This window comes from Mustela nivalis (assembly GCF_964662115.1).
Source record: "Mustela nivalis genome assembly, chromosome: 4".
NCBI classification, from domain to species: domain Eukaryota; kingdom Metazoa; phylum Chordata; class Mammalia; order Carnivora; family Mustelidae; genus Mustela; species Mustela nivalis.
In genome coordinates this window covers 49,755,883-49,778,370 of record NC_139023.1, presented here as the reverse complement: position 1 = coordinate 49,778,370, position 22,488 = coordinate 49,755,883, and the positions used below count along the sequence as shown (strand labels likewise).

Genomic DNA, 22,488 nt, shown 5'->3' with positions numbered 1-22,488 from the left:
TTCACCATTTTTTTCTAGTACTTACTTCTGTGTTTCTAAATAGCATGCATGTATAGTCATTACTTGGTATTCTAGTTGAAAATACAACATATCAACTTCCGACTTTGTAAGGTAAGGTTTTTTTTTTTCAGCCTGCTCTAGCACCATCCTCACAAAACAAACTTTTTCGTCTCCATTTTTTCCCCCATTTGGTTATTTAGCAAATTTTGTTTAAATTTTCATTCAGTTTTTACATCACTGTTTTATGTAGAAATGGTGCACAACTGAACCACCTTAATGTCCTGTGACTGAGTTTCTTTTCTTATAGTTTTTATTTTGCTTGAGAGTTAATGATTGTCTCTTGGTGGTGGCTTCTTCTTCTAGGATTCGTTCACTATTTCATCCCTTTCCTGGCAGCCAGAAATGTAAATTGTTTCTTGACATGTTCAAACACATCAGATGCTTTATCAGTTTCTCTCTCTCTCTCTCTTTTTTTTTTTTTTTTTTTCTTGGAGACATCTTTTCTGGACCCTCCATCCTCCTGTGACACGATATTGAAATGTGTTTCCATAGAATCTAGAGGGTTTTTTTTTTGTCACTTTGGAGGCTCTGTCCCTTCTGAATTAGCTTTGGACACAGTATTGTTAGTAGATCAGGGAATCTTTGCTCACCATAACCTCAAAGTTCCACATAGAATAGTTACATCTAATATATTTGAATGTTAATTGCAAAAATAAACAAATATTTTTTGTCTGAAAGTACACCAGGTCATAACTTATCATAGCAACTACTTGAATTTTTAGCCACATTTAATTTCTCAAATAATTTGCAATAATGTATAAGCATTAAAATAACTTCTGCGTATATCTGTGAAGCGATGAGATAGCAAACATCAATATTTATGTTTTATGCTAAACACACCACTCAGAAACTCTTTTACTCAACACCTACTACAGGTAACCTCCACTTTCCTAAAGTTCATGGTATGCCACTTAACCTGCATTAGTATGGTAATGGCTTTTTTTTCATGAAAGCAAAGTGGCATAATGCTGACCTTAAGGAGAGCAGGGGGTACTCTTTGCTTTACGGCATTTCAGGTTATGAAAGGTTTCCTAAGAACGCTCCACTTTTAGATAGCTGAAAACCTTATTTCCAAACATTATTCATGGTCCTGGGGAAACACAGATAAGAGTGAAACCTGGCCCCCGCCTTGTCAGAGCTCCAAGTGTGAAGGAGGCGAAGATATTTTTAAAGATGACTCAACCCTCTGTGTTAATTGTACCGAGGGTGCACCCAGGAGGGCGTCATTCTGATGGGGAGTCAGAGAATACTTCTAAAAAGGGGTGTCGTGATAATGCCACTTTTGGGTTTTGAAGGAAGAGGCCACACACACGTACATACACACAGGCTCACACACTTACTTACTTTTTATTTGACATGATTTCCTTAGGCAGAGGACTGAGGTCTACATAGATCTCTGTCCTCTCAAAGGGCATTATTGTGGCAAAAGTGAAAATGACATGGTGTGTTTGTGTTGATGACTTCCAAATCAGGAAGCTGAGGGCTCTGCAGACCAAGTCACGCAAGCCTGGATGCTGGATCTTAATCACAGGCAAGTCTGCGAGTATTTTTAGTTAGAGTAATTCTGACATATGCACTATGGCATCAAGAGCAGGCCACCAAGAGAAGGAAAAGAAAGAGCAACTGGTCACTTTTTGGATAGTTAGTGTTTGTTGTGTTGAGTCTGGAAGAGAAGAAACAGCACATTCATTGAGCACACACTTTCCGCTGTGTACCTGGCTAGCATCTTTGCTTTGGCTCAGTTAATTTTTACTAGAACCCCAAGAAGCAGGTCTTATCCTCCCACTTTCTATGTACAGAGACGTGAAGTGAGGGGTAGAGACAAAATTTAAGCTCTCCTATTACTGGATCTAGAGCTTGTGCTGTTTTCCATCATACTTTGTAGCCTTAGAAATTTTTTATTTTAAGTTGGTAAGTAATACCAGTATTTTACGTTTTTGTGGGAATCCCTTCCATGTCCTAACATGGTAAGGACTTCAGGGACTATTTTATATTCCTCCAAATTATTAAAAAAATAAAATATAGAAACCTATCATTTCTTACCAAAAATATTGCAATAACCTGCTGACTGTGGGTCTTTGGGTCCCTAGTGCCTTCTTTTTGCAATTCACCCTGAGCATTGCCACTGAATTATGCATTTGCTTTTCCCTTATCAGGTCCACTGTGAGAACTCCTACTCATTTTTTCAATGCTTGCCTTAAAATGGTTCTCTTGGGCTAGTCTCTCTGACTCTCAATGACAATAGTAATTCAGATGCTTTTCTTGATTCCCCCATACTGTTTTTATGTGATCTTAATGCAACTTTTATCTTGATGTGGTCTTAGAATTTCCTAGTCTGATGTCAACTGGATTGTAAGTTTTACATGTTTTGGATATTACGTAAATGGAAATAGATCATGTATGTTTTTTGCCATTTGCTTTCTCCCTTCCCATATTACATTTGGGAAATTTATGCAGGTGGATCTGAATAGATGTAGTTCATGCACTCTTAGTCCTGTATAGTCTTCACTGTATGATTATTCTCTAGTTTACTTATTCCTCTATTGATTAATTATCCTGACAAAGGAAATTTGGGCTGTTTCCAGTGGGGGTTTTTGCTTTTGTTTGTTGCAATCATGGATATACGCGTTTCTTGGTCTACCTTTGTAGAAACGGGGTATATGGTGCTATGTGAATCATCGGGTTTTGGTTTATGTGCTTCTTCAACTTGACTAAATATTTCCGTATTGCTCTCTTATCGGCAGCATATAAACATTGCTGCCATGCAACAATCTCTCTAATGCTGGATATTGCCCAATTTTTAAATTTGTGCCAACTGTGTGGGTGTAGAATGGTATCTCACTGTGATTTTCATTTGCATTTTCCAGATTTTTAATGTTCTCTTACATTTTTTTAAGTGTTTACTAGCCATGTGTTTCTCCTTCTGTGAAGGAACTGTTTACATCTTTTGTCCATTTTTCTATAGTCTTGTTGGTCTATTTTTAATTGAAATAGCCAAATACAATCATGGATTTTTCTATTTTTGGCAGTTCTATTAGGTTCTGCTTCATGTATTTTGGATCTCTGTTATTAGGCGCATGAACACTTAGGATTGTAAATCTTCTTGATAAATTGACCCCTTTAATTTTGTGAAATGATTTTTCATATACCTAGTAATATTTTTACCCTGAAATCTACATGGGTATTAATACTGCCACTCTATTTGATTAGAATTAGCGTGGTATGTCTTTTTTTCATCCTGATACTTTTAACCTTCTTTTGTCTTTATAGTTAAAGTGGGTTTCTTATAGGCAGTAAATAGTTGAGTTTGATGTTCTTATTCAATCTGATTATCTCTGCCTTTCAATTGTTTAGACTCATTTACATTTAATGATATTGATATGGCTGAGTTTAAATCTGCTATCTTGCTATTTATTTTCTATTTCTTCTATCTGTCTTTTGTTCTCATTTCCCTCTTTTTCTTTCTCAGATAACTTATTTTTAATGACTCTATTATATATTCTTTGCTGGATTACTAACCATAACTCTCTGTTTTATTATTTTAGTGTTTCTTGTAGGATTTATAGTATACATCTTTACCTTGCTACAGTCTACCTTCAAGTGGTATTATACTACTTCATGCATATCTAAAGACTCTTACAACAACACACTTGTTTCTTCCTCCCTGGTCTTTGTGGTATTGTCATCATACATTTCATGTCTATGTATATTATAAAATTTATATTACATTATCATTATTTTTCTTTACCCAATAAATTAACTATTAAAGAGATTTGAATAATAAAAAGGAATCTTATGTATTTACCCATGTAATTACCATTTTTGGTGCTTTTCATTCCATTGTGTAGATCCATACTTTCATCTGGCATCCATTGCTGACTGCCTAAAGGACTTTCTTTAAGGTATTGAGGGTTTGCTGGTGATGAATTCTTTGAGCTTTGGCAAGTCTGGAAAAGTATTTAGCCTTCATTTTTGAGATATTTTGGTGGTATAAAATTTTAGTTACACAGGTTTTTGTCCCTTTCATTTTTTAAAGATGTTACTCCAGGGGTGCCTGGGTGACTCGGTCGTCAAGCATCTGCTTTCAGCTCAGGTCATGATCCCAGAGTCCTGGGTTTGAGCCCTGTATCAGGCTCCCTGCTCAGCGGGAAGCCTGCTTCTCCCACTTCCTCTGCTTGTGTTCCTTCTCTCACTGTGTCTCTGTCAAAATAAATAAAATATTTTTAAAAAATTATATATTAAAAAAAAGATTCTTCTTGCTTGCATTGTTTTTTGACAACAAATCCACTGTTTTGTTATCTTTGTTCCTCTAGACATTATATATCTTTTTCTTCTGGCAGCTTTTAAGATTTTTCTCTTCATGACTGGTTTTGAGCAATTTGCTTATGATTTGGCATAGTTTTCTTCATTTGTCTTGGGCTTGGGTTTCATTGATCTGGGATCTCTAGATTTCATTACATCAAAAAATTTTTTTCAGTCATTATTTCTTCCAAAAATTTGCTTGTCCCCTCCTTTTCCCCCCCCTCCTTTGGAGATTCTGATTACATGTATATTATGCTGACTGAAGTTGTCTCAGACATCATGATCCTTTGTTTACATTTGAGTCCTTTTTTTTTTCATGTTTCATTTTAGAGAGTTTCTGTTGCTATGTCTTCAAATACACTAATCATTTCTTATGCAATGTTTCATCTGCTGTTAATGCCATCTGGTGTATTTTTTGTTTCAGACATTGTAGTTTTTATCTCTTGAAGTTTAATTTAGTTTTTTTTTTTTTTTAATTTCCATGTCTCTACATTTACAACTATGTTTATGAGTGAAATTGGCTTCTAATTTTTCCTTTCATGTACTGTTATTTTCTGGTTTTAGAACCAGGATACTCTAGCCACATAAATTGAGAAATTCTTAAAAAAATATTTTTTGGAATAACTTATACAACAGCAGACATTTTTGGTTTGTTTTTAAATGTTTGATAGAGCTCAATATTAAAACCAACTGGCATGGTATTTTCTTTGGGGAACATTTTAACTACTGACTTAAGTTTTTTTTTTTTTTTTTTTTTAAAGATTTTATTTATTTATTTGACAGAGAGAGGGAACAAAAGCTGGGGAAGTGGGAGAGGGAGAAGCACAGGGAGCCAGATGTGGGGCTCCATTCCAGGACCCAGGGATCATGACCTGAGCCAAAGGCAGACGCTGAACCACCGAGCCACCTAGGTGTCCCACTACTGATTAAATTTTGAAATAGTTAAGATCTTTCAGGTTTTTCACTTTTCCTTGAATCAATTTTGCTAAGAATCAAATTCCTAAAATTTGTCATTTCCAAATAATTTTCAAACATGTTTTAATAAAGTTTTAAAAGTAATACACTATTTTCATCACTATAATCTCTACAGTTTCTGTAGATCTATTCCCCTTTGCATTACTAATACTTTTATCTTCTCCAATTTAAAAAAAATATTTTGCAGGGGTGCTTCTAGCTTATTAGACTTTTCTAAAAATGACTTTTTGCCTCTATTAATCCTTTCTATCCTGGTTTGTTTTCTATTTTCTTATTTTTGATATTACCTTATTTTTTCTTATTTATTTGTCTTTGTTCTCCTCCTCCTCCTTCTCCTCTTCCTCTTTCTCTTTTATACGTTAAAGTGAGATACTTAGCACATTGACTCTGAGGCTTGCATCTTTTCTAATGCATGAATTAAGGCTTTCTCTCTAAATACCACTTAGATATCATAATGTTTTCATATTTATCTTTCTGTTATATAGTTTTTAATATTTTCTGGTGACCACCATTATGCCTTCTTTAAGCCTTAAGTTATTCAGATGTACCTTTTTAGTTTCCTTAACATTAGGAAGTTTTTCTTTCTTTCTTTCTTTTTTTTTTTTTTTTAAGATTTTATTTATTTGAGAGAGAGACACACACAGAAAGAGTACAAGTAGGCGTGGGGCAGACTGAGAGGGAAAAGTAGCCTCCCCACTGAGCACGGAGCCTGACTTGAGACCCCTGAAAGCATGACCTGAGCCGAAGGCAGATGCTTAACGGTCTGAGCCACTTAGGCATCCCCCAACTTTTGGACGTTTCTAATGTTCTTTAGTGTTTGAATTCTAATATAACTGGTGAAAGTTTGTCATCTCTGTTTCTCCAAACTTTTGAAATTTTTGGAGACTTTATCTATGGACTAATTTGTGCTCAATTTTCATAGATTTTGTCTTCTTGACAAAATTGTATTCTTCAGTTGTATTATTCATTGTTGTGCAATGTCATATATATATATATATATATATATATATATACATACATTAGATCAAGATCGCTGATGTCTGCTGTCCTTATTCTCTGTTTTTTCAGTTCTGAGAAAGTTTTTGGTATCAAGGTTATTCTAATCACATAAAATGAATTGAGTAATTTTTTTCTTATTTTCTGGAATAATTTCTGTAGGAGTAGAGTTGTTTTTTTTTTTTTTTTTTGTTAGCTTGTTTTGCTTTTTAGATGTTCGATAGAACTTAGATTTATCAAAATCTCCCATCATGGAAAGGGATTTGTCAATTTAGTTTTTCAGTTTCTTAATTTTTGCTTCACATGTTTGGCAACCAGATTCCTGGGTGCATACATGTTTAAAATAGTGCTGTCGTGTAGTGTCCATGTTATCTCCAGGAATGCTCAGTTACCCACTGAAGTCCTTTGCTTTTTGATGGTGGGGTAAGAGCAGGGATATCTTTTTCCGTATTTTGGCTTTCAAATTTTTCTATATTAAAAAAAAATCTGATCTGGTAATCTTTGTCTTTTATCTGAGGAATAGAGTGCATTGACTTTACTGTTATAAGTGGTAATTTATATCTTGTCATACCATCTTATTTTATGCTTTATGCTTTTATTTTTCTTACAATGCCTATGCTTATTTTTTTCTGATTTTCTTACCCTTCTTTTAGTTCATTTATTTAGTTTCCCCCCTCTAGCCTGCCAGTTAAGAGATTAGTCTCTGGGGCGCCTGGGTGGCTCAGTGGATTAGGCCTCTGCCTTTGGCTCAGGTCATGATCTCAGGGTCCTGGGATCAAGTCCTGCATGGGGCTCTCTGCTCAGCAGGGAGCCTGCTTCCTCTCTCTCTCTGCCTGCCTCTGACTACTTGTGATCTCTCTGTCAAATAAATAAATAAAATCTTTACAAAAAAAAAAAAAAAAGGAGAGAGAGAGATTAGGCTCTGGAATTCTGGGTTAGAATCTCAGCTCTGGTTCATGGTAATCTGAGCAAGTTACTTACTTTCTTCACTCAGTTTCCTTATCTGAAAATGGGGGTGATAACGGCTGTTGTTTCATAATATTTTTGTGAAGGGTTAAGATATATATAAAATGTGTAGAACTGAGCCTGGTACAAAACTTTTGCTAGAGGTGCCCTGACTCTTTTTTTCAAGATTTTATTTATTTATTTGAGAGAGAGAGGGAGAGAGAGAGAGACAGCATGAGAAGGGGGAGGGTCAGAGGGAGAAGCAGACTTCCTGCCAAGTAGAGAGGCCCGATGTGGGACTTGATCCTAGGACTCCAGGATCATGACCCGAGACTGAGGCAGTTGCTTAACCAACTGAGCCACCCAGGCGCCCTGGACTCTTCTTTAAAACAATAAATCCCACTTTGGACCTGAGGATACTTTAACTCTGATTTCTCCCTCCCGTGCTTATATGTTGTTTTTGTCTAGTATTTTAGTTTTATTTAGTTATTCTTAATTCTCACAAAATAGACATTATCCTTTTATATGTTAAGAGCTTGTTTAGATTATCCATATATTTATTAATGTCTTTATTGACCATCCTCTCTCTTAGTGTTTCATTTAATATTATTTCTTAAATTAAGTTTCATGCTAACTCAAGTTTATAAACTAAAACCTTTTAAAGAACCAAAATGAGACTGTTTCAGAAATCATCAATCCCTGGTCCCCTTCCATGTTCCTCTCCCTAGAGGAACCCCTTTAACTATTTTAGTTCATCCTTTTGGCATTGACTATGTAGTTTAAGCATGCTTATATTACTAGTTCTTGATTTTCGTCTTGTTACAGGCATAATTTATTGACTTCTCACTGTGAAAAGTGAGGATTTACCCATTTGTCCACTTTTTTTTCCCTTTACCTTCCTCCTTTCACTGATCCCATGCGTGATTCCAATACCATAAAAAGTGGGGAGTTACCGCTAACTTGATAAAGAGTTTTAGTTTTGCAAGATGAAAAGAGTTCTGGAGATGGATGTGGTGACAGTCTCACAACATGAATGTATTTGATGTTACTGAGCTGTACACTTGGAAGTAGTTAAGCTGGTTATGTTGTATGTATTTTACCACAATTAACAACTACTCTTGTCAGAGCACATACTGCAATGTTTACAGATTGAATGAAGGAGCTTGGGTAGATACAAATGAAACAAGATTGGCATCATATTGAAAACTGCTAAAGCTGAGCCATGTATATACAGCTTTGCTGTATTATTCTGTCTATTTTTGTGCATTCTGTCAATTCCATAATAATTTTTTTTTAATTTAAAATTTATTTGAGAGAGAGTGAGAGAGAGAGAGAGAGAGCATGAGCATGGGGGGAGGAGGGGAGGAGGGAGAAAGAGACAGACTGTCTAGCAGACTCTCCACTGAGCACAAAGGGCCTGTGGGGCTCCTATCATGACCCTGAGATCATGACCTGAGCTGAAATCAAGTGTTGGCTGCTTAACCATCCTAGCCACTCAGGCGCTCCCCCATAATAAATTTTTATAATTACAAAAAAATCATACTAGGGGCCCCTAAGTGGCTCAGTTGGTGTAGCTTCTCTTCTTCCCAGGCTCAGGGTCCTGGGGTCAAGCCCTGCTTTGGGCCCCCTGTTTCGTGGAGAGCCTGTGTCTCTCTCTCCCTTTGTCCCCCTACCCCTGCGACTCATGATCTCTCACTTACACTCTCTTTATCTCAAATAAATAAATAAATCTTAAAAAAATACTATATATTCTATTAGTTCAATCTTCATGAAGAACTATTTCCTACAGCCTGTGATCTGCTTGCATGGACTGGTTAGTACCTACATTTGCTGCACAGTTGTATCCTTGGAGGTCTTCTTTTACCACTAGCTGGAAATTTCTCTTTCTTGATTTTTTTTCTGCTGAATTCCTGTTTCCTGGGTCCTGGATTTTTATCTTTCTTGGTTTGCCTAATTGTTCTGGTGAAACTTACTCTCCTATAATGACCAGTCAGACCAGATTTTTTTTTTTCTCAGTATCCAATGAGAGCTCATATGTCTGATACCTTTTTTTTTTTTTTCCCTTGTCACAATTAATGGCTGGAGGGCTAGATTGTTGTTGCAGGCATTGAGGAGTCATTTCCCCCTTCCACCTAACTTTGTTTCAAGCTGGTTGCTTTGTTGTCTCTTTCTCGGGTAGGGTTTGTTTCTTGTTTATTCTTGTACAGGGTGTAGAGTGTTTGCGTTGCCAGCCTGATGTAAGCATGTTCATGGAGGCTTCCCATCCTTGGTAAGCTTTAGACTTCAGCTCCTTTCTGCCTTGTTCCATAAGGCCATTACAATGGCAGCTCACATCATCTGGGCTTGGCAGATGCGCTCAAGACAGAAGCCAGCATCACTGCTCATTTGTGCCTCTGAATCACCTCTCCCACTTTGTTTTTGAGTTGCCTACCATCCCACCAGATCAATGACACATTTAAAAATGTAGTTCCTATATTTCATCCAGCAATTATAGTTGTTTGAAGGATAGTTTAGGGTATGTCTTCCATCTGGAAATGCTAGTCTTACTCCTCATAAAGGACAATCATATTTTCAGAATATGGACATAATTGCATTTACAGAATATCCCTAATGAACAAGTGAATTATTGATTTCACCAAATTTGCATTAAAATACTAGTGAGTACCAGCCATTATATGTTTTGTTATCAAAATTCCAATTATAATGGTTGATTTTATTTTAAATTTTAGTTTCTTTTGGAAACAGTGTTGCTTAGACATGCTTTGTCTAGCTGGTATACATGTAGAATGAAGTGCTCCACATAAGTATGTCTTCCTAAAAAAAAAAAAGTATATCTTCCTGATAGCTGACATACCCCCCTTAAATTGTCATTGCTTGTTTTAGTCACTTTCAATGGAGTGTTTTCCAAAAGGTATCCTAAATGTGTTATGTACATCTTAGGCTTTATAAATTGAGTAGTATGGGTACTAGTTGACTCTTCCTTCATCACTCATTATTACTAAAAGTAGCATAGTTCATTGAATGGACTTGAACTTCAATATCACATAGATCTGGAAATATACCTTCACTTCCCTACTTACTAGCAGTGTGGTCTTAGACAAGTCACTTATCAGTGATTCAGGAAGCCAGCTTGTACTGTTCACCAGTACCTATTGTTAAGCTTTCAGTAATTTTGTGGCCTGATTCTATTTTTTAAAAAAGATATTATTTATTTATCTATTTATTTATTTAGAGCATGCATGGTTGAGGGGAGGGGCAGAGGGTGAGAGAGACAGAGCATCTCAAGCAGACTCTGCACTAAGTGAGGAACTGACATGGGTTCAATGTTATGACCCTGACCTGAGCCAAAATCAAGACTTGGACGCTTAACCTACTGAACCACCTACTTAACCTACTGAACCACGTGCCCCTTGTTAACTGATTCTTAAACATATCCATTACTAAAAATTAAATTATAGAAACTTATAAGGACATAATTTATATTAAAATGAAAGGTAATTAAGGCTCAAAATCGTTACTTCCTCATTATTTTACTAAATTTCATTTATACCCTATGCTCTTACATATAACCAAAAGTCATTGAAGTTATTCTTTTGTCTATATACTATATAATGGTGTGTTATTGCTCATCTTTTTCCCACTCTGCCTTTAGTACCAACCTATTGGTTGCTTGAAATTGGCCATGGTGGAAGTATTTACACTGGAGAAATGGGCAACTGCTGCAAATCAGTATTTGATTCCTTGTTCTGTTGTTAGGACCTAAGAAAGTGATAGAGAAAATGTTAATAATGCAGGGTAAAATTAAAAGTGTGTCATGTCTATAGTGTCACATTGTGAGTAGGACAAACATTTGAGGAAATATTCTTCTAGTTCAGTGAAGGTGTAGCTCATGTCACTGATGAACAAGTGAAATCCTGGTACAGTGTTATGTTTTCCTTTTATTTTGTCCATTAATTTAAGCAAAAATACTAGTTAACAATGACAAGGATGCCCATTCTCACCACTCTTGTTCAACATAGTATTAGAAGTCCTAGCAACAGCAATCAGACAACAAAGAGAAATAAAAGGTATCCAAATTGGCAATGAAGAAGTCAAACTTTCTATCTTCACAGATGACATGATTCTTTATATGGAAAACCCAAAAGACTCCACCCCCAAACCACTAGAACTCATACAACAATTCAGCAACGTGGTAGGATACAAAGTCAATGTACAGAAATCAGTGGCTTTCTTATACACTAACAATGGAAATACAGAAAGGGAAATTAGAGATTCGATTCCATTTACTATAGCACCAAGAACCATAAGATACCTGGGAATAAACCTAACCAAAGAGGTAAAGGATCTGTACTCAAGGAACTGCAGAACACTCATGAAAGAAATTGAAGAAGATACAAAAAGATGGAAGACCATTCCATGCTCTTGGATTGGAAGAATAAACATTTTTAAAATGTCTATACTGTCTAGAGTAATCTATACTTTTAATGCCATTCTGATCAAAATTCCACCAGTATTTTTCAAAGAGCTGGAGCAAGTAATCCAAAAATTTGTATGGAATTAGAAGAGAACCCGAATCACAAGGAAATGCTGAAGAACAAAAATAAAACTGGGGGCATCACGTTACCTGATTTCAAGCTTTACTACAAAGCTGTGATCACCAAGACAGCATGGTACTGGCATAAAAACAGACACATAGACCAGTGGAACAGAGTAGAGAGCCCAGATATGGACCTTTAACTCTATGGTCAAATAATCTTCGACAAAACAAGAAAAAATATACAATGGAAAAAAGACAGTCTCTTCAATAAATGGTGCTGGGAAACGGGACAGCTATATGTAGAAGAATGAAACTTGACCATTCTCTTACACCGTACACAAAGATAAACTCGAAATGGATAAAAGACCTCAATGTGAGACAGGAATCCATCAGAATCCTAGAGGAGAATATTGGCAGTAGCCTCTTCGATATCAGCCACAGCAGCTTCTTTCAAGATGTGTCTCCAAAGGCAAAGGAAACAAAAGTGAAAATGAACTTTTGGGACTTGATCAAAATCAAATGCTTCTGCACAGCAAAGGAAACAGTCAACAAAGCAAAGAGGCAACCCAGGGAATGGGAGAAGATATTTGCAAATGACAGTACAGACAAAAGGTCGATATCCAGGATCTATAAACTCAAACTCAACACACACAAAACAGATAATCATATCAAAAAATGGGCAGAAGATATGAACAGACACTTCTCCAATGAAGACATACAAATGGCTATCAGACATATGAAAAAATGTTCATCATCATTAGCCCTCAGGGAGATTCAAATTAAAACCACATTGAGATACCACCTTATACCAGTTAGAATGGCCAAAATTAGCAAGACAGGAAACAACATGTGTTGGAGAGGATGTGGAGAAAGGGGAACCCTCTTCCACTGTTGGTGGGAATGCAAGTTGGTGCAGCCTCTTTGGAGAACAGTGTGGAGATTCCTCAAGAAATTAAAAATAGAACTTCCCTATGACCCTGCAATTGCACTCCTGGGTATTTACCCCAAAGATACAGATGTAGTGAAAAGAAGGGTCATCTGTACCCCAATGTTTATAGCAACAATGGCCACGGTCACCAAACTGTGGAAAGAACCAAGATGCCCTTCAACGGACGAATGGATAAGGAAGATGTGGTCCATATACGTTATGGAGTATTATGCCTCCATCAGAAAGGATGAATACCCAACTTTTGTAGCAACATGGATGGGACTGGAAGAGATTATGCTGAATGAAATAAGTCAAGCAGAGAGAGTCAATTATCATATGGCTTCACTTATTTGTGGAGCATAACAAATAGCATGAAAGAGAAGGGGAGTTAGAGAGGAGAAGGGAGTGGAGGGAAATTGGAAGGGAAGGTGAACCATGAGAAACTATGGACTCTGAAAAACAATCTGAGGGTATTGAAGGGGCGGGGGGTGGGAGGTTGGGGGAACCAGGTGGTGGGTATTGGAGAGGGCACGGATTGCATGGAGCACTGGGTGTGGTGCCAAAATAATGAATACTGTTATACTGAAAATAAATTTAAAAAATATACTGGTTAACATTCATGTGAGAACTGCACTCATTTGTTAGATTGCAACCATAGTTTGGTTACCAATATAAGGATTTGACAGAAATCTAAAATAGCATTCTCTGAGAATTTACAGTAAAGAATATTGTATATTCGGGGCGCCTGGGAGGCTCAGTGGGTTAAGCCTCTGCCTTCAGCTCAGGTCATGATCTCAGGATCCTGGGATCGAGTCCCGCATCGGGCTCTCTGCTTGGCAGGGAGCCTGCTTCCTCTCCTCTCTCTCTCTGCCTGCCTCTCTGCCTACTTGTGATCTCTGTCAAATAAATAAATAAAATCTTAAAAAAAAAAAGAATATTGTATATTATTTGGAAATTGTATACTATACAACTGTTATGTAAATAAAATTCCTAATAAACATATGTACACATTTATTTATTTATTTATTTATTTATTCATTTATATTTGTTTAAGTAAGCTCTATGTCCAATGTGGGGCTTGAACTCATGACATCAAGAGTTGTATACTCTACCAACTGAGCCATCCCAGTGCCCCCACATTTTTAAACATATAGCCATTTGTCAATATTTTCTAGAACTGCATTGCTTAAAATCTCTGAGGTTAAGCTTCTTCATCTATTAAATCAATTATCTGATACCATGAGCTCCATCCTTGACTAAAATTCAATTTTAATACTCATACCTATTTCATTCTAAGATTGAATATCAGTATTCTTTTCCCCCATCCTTCTAAATCCCATATACAGACATAAACTGAGAGCCATTGGGATGTATGAAACCTTTTGCCTCTAAATTATGACTCCAGAATACAATCATTTTTTAATGTTCATGATTTCTTTGTATGGATACTTAGTATCCTACCCTGATTTCAACTGTCATTTTTGCTTTTGTTGGAGTTCCTCCTTTTACCTGTCTCTCCTGTCTTCCCATGATCCCCTCTTATATTTTATAGTCTATGCTGTCCTCTTGTTGGTCTAAAAACTAGTACCTAATTCAGTTTAAATTGTGCCCAAAATACAAGTAAGTAGATGCTAAATTAGGACCTGAAAGACCTTCCTGTAATTGTTTTAATTTACTCTGTGACCTTCTTCCTTATATAAAAATCATTATGAAATATTTTAAGCACATAAAAAAGGCTGTGTAATAAACAGCTCCCCAAATACCCCTAGCCCCTTTTAAGGAATAAAACATAAGAGATGCAGTCAAACTCCTTTTTTGTTCTATTACCCTTTTTTTCTCCCTGAAGGTAACCACTAGTCTGAATTGATCATTTACAGGCATGTTGTATTTTTATCTCATATGTACATGTTCAGAATATACATGGATTATTTTACATATTTAAAATATACAAGACAGGATAAACATATTATATATATTCTTTAAAAATTGGTAGACTTTATATTTTAGAATAATTTTAGGTTTACAGAAAAATTGAGCAGAACCTACTAAGAGTTTCCAAATACCCAATTCCCCAGTTTCCACTACAAGTAACAGCTTGCATTCCTGTGAGACAATTATTACAATTGATGAATGAATATCAATATAAAACTATTAAATGAAATTCATAGTTTATAAGTTTATAGGTTTTGATAATATATCCACCATTACAATATCATGTAGAACATTTTTACTGCCCTAAAAATCTAAATTCCACCCCTTTGTCCCTGGATACATTCTAATACTCATAAACTGGATGGCTTATAAACAACAAATATATTTATTTCTCACAATTCTGAAGGCTGCAAATCTGAGATGAGAACATTGGCATGGCTGGTTGAGGATCCTCTTGTGCATCAAAAACGTCTGCATTTTCACATGGCCCAAGGGACTGGGGAACTCTGGGGGGTCTTTTATAAGGGCACTAACTCATTCCTGGGGGCTCCACCCTCATGATGTAACACCTGCCAAAGACCCCACTTCCTCATACCATCACATTGGCATTAAGATTTCAACATAAATTTGGGGGAACACTATAGTGGAGGGTTATTGATGCTCTGATTCATTCCCTTTAACTACTGATTTGTGTTTCATCTGTATGCTTCTACCTCAAATTATCTCTTCTACTGTTGATAGAATGTGAGTTGTTTCCAAGAGTTTGTTATTACAGATGTTTCTGTCTCAATGATCTCCTATAATTTCTTTGTGAAACTACATGTGCATTTCTTCAGGGTATGTACCTAGAAGTGAAATGAGGAAGTCATGAGATTTTTAAAACTACTCCTTTTACCATAAAATGGATTCTAACTACATTTTAAGCAAGATCTCTATGTGTACAGATATTCCAACTGTAATGTAACTTTTACTCTCTTCTAATGTGCAACACTCTCTCTTTCTTGTGGGCTTATTTGGATCCTAGCTTCTCTTTTTTTTCTATTTTATTCCCACTCCCACCTCCCAGCAATTCACCTTGATGACCCAATTTTTCCTTGAGGTGTCTGTCTAAAAGTCATTTCTCTAAGAGACCTCCAACTCTAGCTCACATCTGGATAAATGCCCCATCCTTGGTTTTCTGACAAGTCTTTTACCTTGGCTGTTTTACAGTTACCCATAGCTAAGTTCTCCAAAGACAGGAAGCAGAGCAGAGTGCACCAGGTTAACTTCTGTGCTCAGCGTAGATCCCGACATGTAACATTTGTGGAATTAATGGAGGGATGCATGAATGAAGGTAGGATACTAATACGTTAACAGTAGCAGAGACTAGTGCCCTCCCCACAATAATTGACTGGACCATTGCAGGCTCCATTGTTAGTTAGCAGGAGAATAGAGTTCAAGTGTAGAGGGCCAAAGACAAGGTTCTGAGACTCTGTCAGGCACAATAAGGACAAGGCTTGTCAGTCATGGCCAGGAGGAGGTATCTGCAACTCAGACATTCATAAGCTGGGGGCTGCCTCTGTTTACCAGCTGGGAAATCTTCAGAAAATGAACCATGAAAGCCTGCTATGCGGCAGCACTATGAAATAATTTTTCATTTGCCACCAGTCAGCTTCAGGGATCAAGGACAGCTAAACACATAATTCACTCATGCATGCTATTTTAAAGGCATGTTTTAAAGTTATAAATATGGTACATTGAGTTAATGAGGTATGTTCTTTTGGCGACAAATATTTACATTCCACATATGCCTCTTGATGTCAAGAGTGTAACTGTTTCATTTTCTTCTTTTTTCTCAGGAGGCTGGGATGCAGATGGAAAAGGCCCTAGTGTCTGGGACACATTCACCCATCAGGGAGGAGAGAGAGTTTTCAAGAACCAGACTGGCGATGTAGCTTGTGGCAGCTACACTCTGTGGGAGGAAGATTTGAAATGTATCAAACAGCTTGGATTGACTCATTACCGCTTCTCTCTTTCCTGGTCACGTCTGTTACCTGATGGGACGACAGGTTTCATCAACCAGAAAGGCAAGTGTTTCTTAAAAATAGAAGGTTGCAGCTTTAATTCAAGGTTACTGCTGCAGTCTGGCATAATTAATCCAGTATGCTATTCTGCAGTGGAGCTTTGAAATTGCAAGTTTTTAGGGTGATTATAGGATAAATTTTTTGAAATGGGTTTGCATTAGCTTTCTTAATAATATTCTGTTCTCCCTGAATTGGTGATATGTGTTGAAAGGGGACAATAGATGGGCAGGAAAGGGGCGGGAATAAGAGTTTTACTTATGGAAGATATTATTGAGCGTTAACCTGAAGCTGAGTTTCCAAAAGTTATGTATTAAACTATTTTCAGTTGTGTTATGCTGTGAAAAGTGATGAAAAGCCCTGTAGAACTTGAGAAGATTTTGAGCATTTCAAATGGAGCTGAATTAGTAGAGCGAATTAACTAGGGCAGAGATTAGTGCCGAGGCATCTGGAATCTGCTTAACTTGGGATGCAAGGCCAGCTGTATCACTTACTATCTGGAGAAGCATCTCTTGGGCATTTTTTCATGCCTCAGTTTCTCCACAAGTAGAAAAGAATACTCAAATAGTTCCTAGTTCGAGAGCTATTGGAAAATTAAATGAAATAATTTTTGCAAAGTGCTTTACACAATAGCTGGTATATACAAAAGCATTCAAAAAGTGTTAGCTATTATTCATATTAAGTTTTGTAATTAAAAAGACTATGTCCTATTTGAATGCCTGTTATTTATGAGTCATTTTACATACATTTTCTCTAATCCCCACAATCAGTGAAGGAGGTGTAATTAGTTACATTTTACAGTGGTGCGTGTCCAAATCCAGATATTTTGTAAATGGTGGATCTAGAATGTAAACCCAGGGTCTGGCTAGTTCCTTCCATACACCAGAGTTGGCAAACTATGACCCAAGGGCCAAATCTGACTGTTATTTTTGTAAATAAAGTTTTATTGCAGCGCAGTCATACCCATTCGTTACATTTAGTCTGTGGTTGCTTTTCCACCACCATGGCAGAATTGAGTTGTTGGGGCAGAGACCAGAGAACCTGCAGAGCCTAAAACACTCACTACCTGGTACTTTGCGAGAGAAGTTCTATGACCCCTGTACTACAACATAAAGGTTTCTTTCTTTCTTTCTTTTTTTTTTTTTTAAAGATTTTATTTTATTTATTTGATAGAGAGAGATCACAAGTAGGCAGAGAGGTAGAGAGAGAGAGGAGGAAGCAGGCTCCCTGCTGAGCAGAGAACCTGATGTGGGACTCGATCCCAAGACCCCAAGATCATGACCTGAGCCGAAGGCAGCTGCTTAACCCACTGAGCCACCCAGGCGCCCCAACATAAAGGTTTCTTCATAAAGAACCTTTATAGGTACTTTGTCCTGGAAAATATTTCACACTCCTCCTACGGTTGGGACTTGGTGAGGCAAATGATGTGCCTAAGATGCAAAATTTAAGGAGACGTTGACTCTCAGGGTCTTGTAAATGCAAGACGGACACTTGCAGAATCCTGAGGGAGGGTACCTGCTTGCTCACCCTGCTTTCAGGGGCGGTGACTTCCCTAATCCTCAGGGATTCCATTTGAGTAAATCATCTGATTTCCTACATAGTAAGAACAGCCAGTGATAACAACTGCTTAGGTGAGCTTGTGTCCTTGCAATGCTCATTTTCTGTGAGGTGGGGTAAGCTGGACATTGTGGAATGTAGCTGCAACTTATGTGTCCCCCAGATGGGGACAACACAAGATTACCAGGTCCATTGCTTGTTTCTAAAGGCATTAGCTCCCCTGACTAACTGCTGCTGGTTGAATATCTACTTTCTTGATATATTACTGGCCAGTTTTTGTTTTTCTGACTTTGAACAGAAGTTCATTAGTTGTTCAGTGTAAAAGTGAATTAATAATTTCCCACCTTCCTCATCCATAATCTATACCTTCTCTTTTCTCCAGGCCCATCACACCCCCAAGGACTAAAAACTAAGAGTAATCTTTGAATCTCCTCTTTTCTTTGTTTCCTACATCTAACTGGTTGCTAACTATGATCCGTTCCACTTAGGTCTCTTTCACTTCTCCCTCCTGGCCATTTTTTCTGCCTCTGCCCTGCTTTAGAGTTTTATCATTCTCATCAAGGACTTTTTGATATACCCTTGCTGGGTCTACCTATTTTCACTCATTCTCTGTCCATTAATTCCTTGTACAAAATGCTACCCCAGCAATTTGTCTAAAGCTTTGCCTCAGTTCTGTTGGCTTGCATCATCTCCTGTTAAAAACAAAGTAAGATAAAAAAATTTTTTTTTAAAACATCTATTTATTTGAAAAGGGAGGAACGAGGGAGAAGGAGAGAGGAAAAAAAAAGTCCCAAGCAGACTCCCTGCTGAGCATAGAGCCTGAAGTGAGGCTTGATTTCATGACGCCAAGATCATGACCTGAGCCAAAACCAAGAGTTGGTCACTCAAATGATTGAGCCACCCAAGCACCCCTATAAAAAATTTATTTAATCATCCCAAGACTCAATATATAGTGTTCACTCCTTCATATATCATTCCAGGTTTTATTTGACTTAGTTTTAATTCATCTCTGAAGCACTACAGGCTGAAATTCCCCCATGCAATTGCTCCATTTAATTCCCTAAACACATAGCCCACTACATACTAAACATACTATGCAATTTCCCACCTCTGTAAGAATTTTCTTAAGCTCTTTCTTCTGCCTGGAATGGCCTTTCCTTAGCTGTATTCACTGAGTATCTACCCTCCTGATTCTAGGAGTGTGAAGTTTTCACTGAGTTTCCATTTGGATGGTACACAATGAAAAAATTTGAAAAAACAACACAAAACAACCACCCCCTTGCCAACTTATAATATAGGTTCATAACTTCTTATCTGAAATTCTAAAGTCCAAAAGCTTTGAATACTGAATCCTTTTTAGCAATTTTAGGTCTAAAACTAATGTGGCAACAAAAGCTAACCTCAATTGATGGGACAGGTTTTTCTTAAATTGAAGAACAATTGACATACAATATTGTATTAATTTCAGGTATAGAACATAGTGATTTGCTTTTTATATTTATTACTTAATGACCACCACAATAAGTCTGGTTACCATACTAATTAGGTACTGTAATCATACAAAGTTGTTACTATATTATCAATACTGTTCCCTAAACTGCACATCACATCCCCACGACTTATTTATTTTATAATTGGAAGACTGTACCTCTTAATTCCCTCCACCTGTTTTGCTCATCCTCTCTCCTCTATTCTCTCTAGCAACCAGCAGTTTGTTCTCTGTATCTACGAGACAGTTTCTATTTTGTTTTGTTTGTTTATTTGTTTTTTAGATTCCACTTGTAAGTGAAGTCATATAGTCGTTGACTTATTTCATTTAGCATTAATATGCTCTAGGTCCACCATGATGTTGCAAATGGAAAGATTTGATTCCTTCTTGTGGCTGAGTAATATTCCGTGACACACACACACACACACACACACACACACACACACACACCATATCTTCTCTATCCCTTCATCCATTAATAGATATTTAGGTTGCTTTCATATCTTGGCTGTTGTTAATAATGTAGCAATGAACTCAGTGGTTCATACGTCTTCTCAAATTAGTGTTTTTGTTTTCATCAGGTAAATACCTAGAAGTGGAATTGTTGGATTATACAGTAGTTCTATTTTTATTTTTTTGAGGAATCTCCATTATGTTTTCCATAGTGGCTATACCAGTTTATATTCCCACTAACATTGTGTGAGGGTTCCTATCCTCACTAACACTTGTTATTTCTTGATAATAGCCATTCTGACAGGTGTGAGGTGATATCTCATTGTGGTTTTGATTTGCATCTCCCTGATGGTTAGTGACATTGAGAATTTTTTTCATGTGCCTGTTGGCCATCTGTGTGTCTTCTTTGGAAAAGTGTCCATTCAGGTTCTTTGCCTATTTTTTAATCAGGCTGTGTTTTGATATTGAACTTTATTGGCTCTTTAGATTGTGTTTGATATTAAGCCTTACGGGTTCTTTATATATTTTGGATGTTAAACCCTTGTGAAAATTTTTTTATAATCTCAGGTGATTTCACTGGTAAAGAATATTTACATATTTTACTACAGAAATATTAAGGAAGGCTGACCCACACCCACTGGGAGTGTTAACTGAATATATGGTATTTGCTTTGTATTTCCTCTCTAAAAATTCAAAAATTCTGAATACATCTGCCCCCAAGATTTTACCACTATATCAACATATCAAGCTATTTAAAATGAACCTGAGATCACTATAGCACACTGTAGATCAGCAACCTAGGAGCAGAGCAGCAGAAAAGCTGAAGGGTGGTGGTGGGGAGATACTGGGGCCACATGAAAAATGTGGGAAGATCACTCATGCACACGTGGGGATCATGTGCCTCAGCACTGAGCTTTTCATGTTTGGTCCCAGCTTTTGTAAAGTCATAGCTGATTAATATTACAGACTTTTCCATGAACGAGAGGGCACTGGAGGTGCTTCCAGGAGGCAGAATTTCAATAAGGAGTTGCTCACTCTTGTGCAGTGATCTGTTGAAGCAACTGGAACTGTTTTAACTCAGAAAGGCCATCATTTGTTTTTTCTGTCTAAACATTTTCTCAAAGAGCATGTGAAGAATTGGATAACCTTGTCACAATCCTTTACAAGGTACCCCCATTTTCTGTGTGTGTGTGTGTGTGTGTGTGTGTTCAACACTCTATTTTAAAAGCTTGATTAGCGGTTGTTTGGAAACTTGTAAAATTCTGTGTTCCCAAACTGGAAGAATACTTTACGAAGTGGAATTGTTACACAGCTTTTCTCTTTCAAATGTCAAGTTTTCAAGGTTTAACAAGAAGAGATTGAGCTGGCAACTGAAGTCACATTTTTCTGTAGTTCTCAACTGTTCAACTGAATTTTCCTATCTGCAACAAATGCAAGTTTCAGATGATTAATAGGGAACCCAAGTATTGGAAATAAAAAAAAAAAAGGAAAGTTTATGCAGAATTTCTTATTCACTTTAGTATTTAAAATATGAGCCTAGTTAGCAGGAATGGTAAAGTAAATAACTAAAGAAACATTTATTAACCTCCTACTCCATATGGGGCAGTGTATTAGGCTGAATAATAGCTCCCCAAAGATGTTCCTCCTAATTCTTAAAACTGTGAACAAATTTTCTTACATGGTAAAAGAGACTTTATAGCTATTACACTAAAAATCTTGAGATGGGGAGATTAACCTGGATTATCTGGATGGTCCCCTTATAATTACAGGAGCCCTACAAGATGAAGGCAAGATGATTGGAATCAGGGAGAAGATAGAGGAACTGAAACAGAGGTCAGAGATGAGAGAAGATGTGACACTATTGGCTTTGAAGATAAAGGAAAGGGGCGATGAGCTAAGGAATGCAGGCAGCCTCTGGAAGCTGCAAGAAGCAAAGCAATGGGTTCTCCTTAAGAGCCTCCAGAAGGAAGTTAGCCATGCTGCTGTGTTGATTTTAGTTCAACGAGTATCATTTTGGATATCTGATGCCCAGAACTATAAGATAATAAATAACTTATTTTGGTTTAGGCCATTAAGTTTGTGGTAATTTGTTACAGCAGCAATAGGAGACTAATACAGGCATTGTTCTAAAAGAATGTAGGGCAATTAAATAAATTAATTGGTGGTATGAGTCTAGAGGGGAGTGACCAAACTTATTTTGGTTTAGGCCATTAAGTTTGTGGTAATTTGTTACAGCAGCAATAGGAGACTAATA

The 22,488-nt window shown here is 37.0% G+C and overlaps 1 protein-coding gene across 4 annotated transcripts in view; it reads left to right on the top strand.

Annotated features, from left to right (window-relative positions):
- The window catches only part of LOC309863228 (cytosolic beta-glucosidase), a 116,314-nt gene that overhangs the window by 24,387 nt on the left and 69,439 nt on the right, over positions 1 to 22,488 (top strand). For all 4 annotated transcript variants that reach the window (XR_014310938.1, XM_082727744.1, XM_082727742.1 and 1 more), the window contains exon 2: positions 16,514 to 16,741. Coding sequence is in view for 3 of the 4 variants with exons in the window: in XM_082727744.1 (XP_082583870.1) it covers positions 16,514 to 16,741 (228 nt within the window). In the remaining variant the exon portion in view is untranslated. The remainder of the gene's footprint in view (positions 1 to 16,513; positions 16,742 to 22,488) is intronic.